The 8,412-nt window shown below is 59.5% G+C and overlaps 2 protein-coding genes across 2 annotated transcripts; both read left to right on the top strand.

The window, feature by feature from the left end:
* Positions 1 to 438: 438 nt before the first annotated feature.
* Positions 439 to 1,792, top strand: HRG_05988 (beta-eliminating lyase domain-containing protein; the record flags this gene model as incomplete). The annotated part of the gene is made up of 4 exons (XM_044864459.1): positions 439 to 515; positions 588 to 631; positions 688 to 946; positions 1,018 to 1,792. The coding sequence occupies 4 exons, from the start codon at positions 439 to 441 to the stop codon at positions 1,790 to 1,792; spliced, it is 1,155 nt and encodes a 384-aa protein (XP_044720991.1).
* An 802-nt stretch (positions 1,793 to 2,594) lies between these two features.
* HRG_05987 (tyrosinase) lies at positions 2,595 to 4,699 on the top strand (the record flags this gene model as incomplete). The annotated part of the gene is made up of 4 exons (XM_044864458.1): positions 2,595 to 2,892; positions 2,965 to 3,095; positions 3,166 to 3,432; positions 3,488 to 4,699. The coding sequence occupies 4 exons, from the start codon at positions 2,595 to 2,597 to the stop codon at positions 4,697 to 4,699; spliced, it is 1,908 nt and encodes a 635-aa protein (XP_044720990.1).
* Between the last annotated feature and the right edge of the window lie 3,713 nt (positions 4,700 to 8,412).

Raw genomic sequence — 8,412 nt, 5'->3', positions numbered from 1 at the left:
CCAAAGGACGGACGTGGAAGCAGATTTGGTCCAAGGGAGGGTGGCTGCCGAGGAGCCCGAAGCCGTGTCTGGCGGCACTTACCCTGACACTTTCAGCGGCCAGTTGCATCGTCGTGGTCCATCAACTCCAGGCGCAGACTTATAACATGCAGATACACGTATCAACGAGGACTCACCAGCGAGCCATCAACGTTGGCTGCATCCTTGGGCTCCCGGACCTTCGCACCGAACCTCGGCCGGCACGCGAGACCACCCCTGACCTCGGCCAGCCAACGACCCACCCAATCGCCTGCCCCATCGAGACTGAACCCTGTTTCGGACGGCCGGGAAGCAGCCCGGCGACCGCAATCCTTGCGCCGAGCCTCCCCGACGCCAACCGACCTCTCATCTTCCGCCGCTTATAATCAGAAGCCAAGAAACCCCTCGCCAGACATCCCAATGGCCTTCTCGATGTCCCGACGCCTTGTCCACAGCTCGTCGCGGCCTCTCAGACAACTCGCGTCCCCCCGACATCGGTTCAGCTCAGGTCCAACGGCAGCCATGAGCAGTGCGACCGACAAGGTCTCGCCGCAAGGAGGGGTGCGCAGTGCTTGGATTGGAGTCCAAGGGCCAGGTTCGCTGGATCTGAGGAGTGAGACAGACATGCCCCCGTGCATGGACAACCGTGAAGTTAAAGGCTTGGTGCAGGCGATGTCATGACGACGCCGACGCCGTCCATGTTGGCTGCCATCCAGGCCTGCTCGCTGCTCGACGACGTCCACCGTGAAGACCCCACCACGACCCATCTGGAAGCCCATGTCGCTACTCTGTCAGGAAAGGAGGCCGGCTTATTTGTTCTCTCTGGAACAATGGGGAACCAGCTCGCCCTGAGGAGTCTCCTCGTCCAACCGCCTCACGCCGTCTTGTGCGACCACCGCTCGCACATAATCCAATATGAAGCTGGCGGGTTCGTGAACCCCATCCATCCCACCGCACCGAACTCGTTTCAGGCGCCAGGGCTTACCTGCAGAGCCGCAGCGTCTCATCCTTGACGGGGGCTTCAGTCCAGCCCGTTGTTCCCAATAATGGTACTCACCTGACGCTCGAGGACGTGGTGGCCCATGCCGTGCTCAGCGACGACGTTCACGCGTGCCCTACACGAGTAATTAGCTTGGAAAACACCCTGAGCGGCATGGTCATGCCGCTCAGCGAGGTGCGGCGCATCTCCGGCTTCGCGAGGCAGCACGGCATCAGGATGCATTGCGATGGGGCGCGGCTGTGGGAGGCAGTTGCCGCGGGCGCAGGAACCCTGCCCGAGTTTTGCTCCCACTTCGACACCGTCAGCCTCTGCTTTTCCAAAGGCCTCGGCGCCCCAGTGGGAAGTATGCTCGTCGGGCCGCAAGAGACGCTGAAGCATTCTCGGTGGGTGCGCAAGTCGCTGGGCGGCGGGATGCGCCAGCCGGGCATGATTACGGCGGCCGCGAGGGTGGCCGTCGACGAGACTTTTGGCAAGACGCCCGACGGCAGGGATGGCCTGCTCAAAGCCTCGCACGAGATGGCCAACAAGGTAGAGGCACTGTGGACCGGCATGGGCGGCACCGTCGTCCACCCAGTCCACACCAACATGTGCTGGCTGGACCTCGGGGCTGCGCGCTGCAGCGAGCACCGCTTCATCCGCCTCGGGGCCGACGCGGGTCTCAAGTTTTCCGGCGGGCGGCTGGTGACGCATTATCAGGTTGCGCAAAACGGCGACGAGGTCCTGAGGCGTCTCCAGCAGGTCTTCGAGAGGGTGTTTGGTGAGCCCGAGAGATAGCGCTGCATGGCCGAGAGCTTCGCGGCTCATCTAGCCGTGCCGCCTCGAAGGGAAAGCCCTTTTGTCGGTGTAATGGTGAACTTGGTATTACGGCGCTGCTGTTGTCCGTGACGACTCTTGTTGCTGCGTAACCCGGGATGCCATGGAAATCGAGCTCGGCATCGTAGAGACGTCGGCGAAGGCCGCAAGAAGCCCTTGCCACATGTATGGCCTCAGTCGGTCATGGCTGCTGCCTGGCTTGCATTTATTTGGCCCGATTGATGCCGTGTCGGACAGGTTTCGAGACGAGAAAGCTGCTGCCTTGCGGTGTGGGAGCGCGATTGACGAGGTGAGAGCGAGGGCATCAGGGGATGCTGTTGGCAAAAAGAGGCCACATTTTGCAGAGAGAAAGCTGGAACACACCGGGAAGGTGGGCTACACGACACGTACAAGGTCCGTTCCTTCCGCGAAAACGGTCACCACGGGGTCGTGCCTCCTCGTCCTGCCCGGCCTGATGCTCCTTCCTCGCACCAGGGCTTCAACCACCTGATGGCGTTTATCAGCTTCTTCCTTCTCACCAAAGCCCACGTGCCGAGTTCTGGGCGTTTTCTTCCTCGCCATTGCCTCAAATACACTCCGCCTTCCCGTCCTCTTGTTGCCTCGGACCCATCCAGTCGCCGTCTGCTCCCGGACGACAAGGAGGCCCTGCGCAAACACTCCTCTCCGGCCCGCTCGAATCCCTTCGTCCTTGGCCGCACCGGAGCCGACGGTCTGGTTGGCCTTGGCTCGTCCGTACTGCTCTCATCCAACTCACGGGTGACCCATGACGATGCTCCGAGCAATAGCAGCCTTTGTCCTCCTTCAATGCACCTGCAGCGCCCTCGCCCCCGCCTCCGGGTACGACTTTGGCGTTGACGTCTCCCCGCTGACCCGTCGGCAAGACGCAGCCGCCCCCATCGTCGTCGGCAAGCTGCCCCTGGCGCTCGACGGCAGCATGCCCAAGAGGCTCGAGGTTCGACAGCTGAAGGCAGACCAGCACAAGTGGGATCTCTTCATACTGGCCCTCAGCATGCTCCAGTATGCCGACCAAGACGACCCCCTCTCGTGGTACCAGATTGCCGGTGGGTTGCTTCTGTTGTCCCCGCAGTGCGGCAGCGGCCCGCGACGCTCATGACTTTGTTGCTCGTCACCAGGCATCCACGGCGTGCCCTTTCAGCCCTGGAACGGGGTACAGGCGGCCCCGGGCGCCAACCAGTCGGGCTATTGTACTCACAACTCGGCTCTCTTTCCCATGTGGCACCGGCCGTATATGGCCTTGTTTGAGGTGAGTGGTGGTCCTTGCTTGAGCAGCGTCGTATGACTGAGTTGAGCTGAGTGGCCGTCGATGGTGAAAGCAACAAATGTTCAAGATGGCCAACACGATCGCCACCATGTTCACCAACCAAACGCAGAGGCGGCTGTATCAGCAAGCGGCGACAGACTTTAGGGTTCCTTACTGGGACTGGTCCAGAGGCGCTCCCCCGGGGGAAACTCATCTGCCAGACATCTTTTGGAACCCCGTCATGGTCCAGGACGGGCCGAACGGAGTCCAGACCATCAAGAACCCCCTTTACTCGTATCAATTCCACCCGCTTGATTCCGAGGCCTTCATTTGGAACCCGGTAGGTTCTTACTACGGAGTCTCCGCCCGGGGTTGTGCGCTGACGCCTCGGCAAGTTGAAGCAGTGGAACGAGACGAAAAGGGGCCCAGACACGAGCGTAAGCCTGGCTGCTCCCCCATCCAACAATGAAAAGGTCAACGCCGTGCTGCTTTCCAAGCTGCCCGAGATCCAACAGCGTCTCTACGTGCTCTTCTCCAATTACCACGACTTCAACTCTTTTAGTAACAAGGCGTGGGCGGTGTCCAAAGGCCTGCCGGCGCTCGACTCCGTCGAAGCAATCCATGACATCATCCACCTCTACGGGGGGTCCAAGGGACACTTGACATATGTCCCGCTCTCTTCGTTTGATCCTCTATTCTTCCTGCACCACACCATGACGGATCGCCTTGTCGCCATATGGCAGATTCTTAATCCGTCGGCCTGGATCACCCCCATGGCCGCGGGTGAGACAACCTTCACCGCCATCAAGGGCACCATGCAGTCCTCGGCCAGCCCACTCACGCCGTTTTACGCGTCTCCGGACGGCACCTTCTGGACGTCAGACACGGCGAGAATGACAGAGGCTTTTGGCTATGTCTATGCCGACACGGATCCGACGGTCGGCTCGGCGCAAGATCTTCGCCAGTCGCTCATCAAGAAGATCACGGATTGGTACGGACCAGCCAGTCCCGTGGGCTTGCTGGCCAACTCTCAGCGCGCCGGAGAAGCAAGCCGCGCGCAGGGAGATGCAGGGAAGGACCATGTTCACGGAGAGGGTTTTGATCCACACGTCAAGCTGAATGCAGACGAGTCAATTGGCTCGGGGACTGTCCGGGGCGGTAGCTACACGGAATGGGTCGCCAATGTGCACGTCAACGTGGAGGCGCTCGACGGGTCCTTTGGCATTCACTTCTTCCTCGGAACACCGCCGGCCGACGAGGGTGAATGGGAGACGGCGCCGAATCTGGGAGGGTCGGTGGGCGTGTTTGCCATGAACCGCATGACGGGGTCGCAGTCCAAGATATCGGGCGCGGTGCCTCTGACGTCGGCCCTTGTGCGAATGGTGGCGACTGGGGCGCTGGCAGGTCTGGACCCAGCCGCGGTGACGCCGTTGCTCCGATCATCCTTGCAGTTCCGGGTACTCGGGAGCGACGACCGCGAGGTCGACCCGCGACTGGTCGAGGGGCTCTACATCGGCATCAGCAGCTCGGACGTCAAGGTACCCGAAGAGCAGTTGGAGTTGCCCGAGTGGGGACAGGCGGTGACAAGGCTTGAGCTGTGGGTGTGATGAGAAGGAGCGCTATGGATCTGGGAAGCGACCTGGGATATGTGCTATCTCATATCATTATGCTGTCTTTTTCCTGCTTTCTTTTGACGGAGAGAGGACGGAGTTTGAGCATGGGAGGGAAAAGAGAGTGATGGAGCGAGTGTGCGCCAAACAGAGCACATGACTTGCATGAGTGTGTGTGCAGTTTCCCTCCTTCACAGAGCGGGATGCATGGAGACGGCAGTGGGCGAACAAAGTGGCCAGCAGAGAACAAAGCCGGCCGGGGCCAGGCAGACACGTGCGGGCCGGGAGGGACGGTGGGACTGGCGGGAAGTCCGGTGTGGGGTACAGCAGAAGAAGCAAGCCCTGTCTCCCTGTCCCTGTCCCTGGCGCTGCTGTCTTCTCTTTTAATCTTCCGATGCTGGCTCTCCTTGTTTCCTATCCTTCGTTGTCCTGAGAGCAGCAGACCCTTGCCCCGGGAGCTGGCCGTGGATGCCGGACCGGTGCCCGGTGTCCGGGGTGCTGTCTCCGCTGTCCGTGCCGGAGGGAGCTGTAGCCGCCACATGGGCGCCATGGCCTGGGCGTTGCAGTGCAGGATGCAGCCGTCTGTCTCCCCGGCAGCGTTCATCGTGTGGCTCGCACATGAGGTGCATGGGGCGATGCTGTGTAACGACCAATGGTATCATCCGTGCATTACTCCGTATACCTTGAACGAAGAAACACTCGATTCAGCACAGGGTTTCCAAGTACGAATACACGCAGCACCGTACCCTCCCTGGGACCGGACATGGCCATGGGACCGGTGAGGTCGAGGTGCATGAGGCAAGGGGGAAAAAGGAAAACGAGGCAATCAGCCGACCCTCGATCGGGACGAGTGGGCTGCACGCAGCATCAAGTAGACAACCAAGTAGACATGAGGAAAGTTTTTCCATGATGAGGTAGCATTGAGGATCGACCATACATTCATAGATGGAGTACCGACTGCAACTCGTAGCAAGGGGGGAAGGGGGGGGGGTTGAAGAGTGACGTGCGGACAAGGTGATTTGTGCCTAGGCAGAGTCGACGTTGTACATGTCCCCTACCAGGGGCGGGCATGGCACAAACGAGAGACAGCAGACCGTGTCGTGCGTGCGTTGCGAGAGTGAGCTGTTTTGCCGTGGGGCGAGGCGAGGCGAGACGAGACGAGACGAGACGAGACGAGACGAGACGAGACGAGACGAGACGAGACAAGACGAGACAAGACGAGACAAGACGAGACAAGACGAGACAAGACGAGACGTTGAACCAAGTCAAGGATACCTACCTACCTGCTGGAGTTACTTTCACAAATCGAGGCGTTTTTTCAACCCGGTGGCTTGCTTCCCAAAGGGGGCCGCCTCGGATGCAGTCGAGCTCTCGCCTGTGTCCAGTATGGATTCGTCCCCGCCGGGCTGGTGGCGGCCGGTCAAGAAAGGAGTATGGGTGGACGGGTGCAGGCCGGGATCCGTGCGTTTTGCTTCAGCTTTTCTCGCGCTCTCTTGCCGTCTGAATCTACAGTGGCCGTCGAGACTTTTGTTGGCCAGAGGGGGGCCTGACGCGGGCCGCCGCGGAAGTCGGATGGGCCAGGGCCAGCTGAAGCGAGGGAGAGGGAGAGACGGTGTAATCCACGTGCATACAGCATGTCTATATTGTATGTAGGAATACATACTGTACGTAGGGGGGGCATGGGAACAAGACAGGAGAGGCGAGAGAGGTGACTGGGCGCCACGGGTTTTGCGCCCTCTTCCGGTGTTGTATTAATAATAAGGGTGCAGAATCAAAGGTTCACGACGATGGGGGGAAAAGCAAAAAAACTCGAGTCAGAGTGTGTGATTTGTCTGCTTGTTATTTTTCTGTGTGGGGGCGTTGAGGAGGACTTGGCATGTAATTAGTAGCAGCAGCAGCAACACAACTCTCCGGCTGGTGTGTCGACTAACAAGATAGCGTGGCGGAGGGAGCAAGTTGAGTCGAGTCGTTGTCGGTTTATTCATGTACAGAACAGCCTGCTTGCAGTATGCTGTGCTGTTTGTTGCCTCCCATGACCGCCCTCGTAGCATAACCTCTTTTTTCCTTCTCCCCTGCACTCCCTCTCCGTTGAGCATGCCATTGACTTTCGGAAAACCTGGTACTTGGGTCGCATTTTAAACGGGAACAAGATGTGTAGGGCGGGACCCAGGAAGGGGGGGGGGGGGGGACGAGAGCGAGCGGCAGGGGGTGTGGATGGTCACATGGAAACAGGGTGAAGAAGGAAAAGGAAAGGGCTAGGAAAAAGAAAAGGACAAGAGGAAGAGGAGGGAGAGGAGGGAGAGGAGGGAGAGGAGGGAGGGGTCGTGGGTCGTAATTGAGCCCGAAAAACGCTTATTATACCCGCCGGCGGCCGCTACACTCGAACCTTGTTTTATATACCTCGTGTTATTTGCTTTCCCCCCGTCCGGTGTTTTTGAGTTTGGGCCCATGGCGGGCCGTCCGTCCATCCTTTCCCGGCCCCCGGGCAGATATGGTGTGTGTGGGAATGGAAGGGATGGGATGGGCGGAGATGAGCGGGAGAAGGATGATGGGAAGACGGAGCGCGTGGGGGGGAGAGGGGATGGCTTGTGCTCGCATGCGTATCCGCATGGAGTTGGTATGCATGCCGTGGACTGGACACATGCGGTGTGAGACATATGAGAGTCGCATCTCTGGATATAGATGGGGCTTATAGGGCAAAGGGGGTCGGGTCTGCGGCACACACACATGGACAGAGAGACGGAGAGTCGGCGAGCATGGACCCTTCTTGGCTCCGGTCCCTTTGCCCGTGTTTCCTGCCAACTAGCCGAGGCCATTGGTTGGCGTCTGTGTGTAGGTATCTAGATATAGGCGAGCCTACGTGCTGTAGCATGCTATGTGTCGGGCTACATTCTGTGTGTACGTGAGTGAAGCTTGCGTGGTTGGCCAGCATGGCCCCGACGACGGCCATGGACGACGGCTCGGCTGAAAGAAAGAGAGAGACAGAGAGAGAGAGGGAGGGAGGGAGAGGGAGAGACAGTCGCCGGCCGAAGAGTGTCCGCTACTCGCAGCCAGCGGAACAAACGGTCGGCATGTCCAGTCAACCGTGGCTCTCCTTCTGCCCGAGATGGCACGACCATAAGTTATCAGCCTTGCTCTATATCGCCATCACCTTGTAACAGTCCGTGACACGGGAAAGCATGGGCTCGGCTCTCGTCACGGTTGACGCTTGCAAGTACATCATACGGCGACTTCAACGGCTGCGCCCTCATGTCGCAGTCTCCTTTGGAACAAGCCCTTGTTATTTAAGACCCGACCAATCTCGTCCATCGAGAACGGCTCTTCTCAGCTGCGACGTGGCTCCAACCGCGGCTCCGTCTCGGCGTTTGTCAAGGACGATGCCAATCATGCGCGCAATGGCGACTATATAGCCCCCGGATCGCTGGTCGGGCGGGATTTCGAACCAGCCGCGACGGAGAAAGCTGCTTATAGCAATCATCCGGGGGAGAGGCCCATTGCCCATCACGTCGGGGACCTCGACTGGCCAACGTTTACGACGCTGTTCAGCCCTCGGCCCACCGTAGAATCATGGAATACGCTGTGCCAGGCACACTAAGCGCTTGGCAAAGAATGTCGATGCGGAAAAGAGGACCTGTTGTGTACTGGAGACGGACCGGAGCCGTGCCATGACCATGTCGTGACTCGTCGTCGTCGGTCCCTCGTGGAGACTG

Source organism: Hirsutella rhossiliensis, assembly GCF_020360975.1.
Source record: "Hirsutella rhossiliensis strain HR02 chromosome Unknown scaffold00005, whole genome shotgun sequence".
Taxonomy (NCBI): domain Eukaryota; kingdom Fungi; phylum Ascomycota; class Sordariomycetes; order Hypocreales; family Ophiocordycipitaceae; genus Hirsutella; species Hirsutella rhossiliensis.
This window is presented reverse-complemented; position numbering and strand designations above follow the sequence as displayed.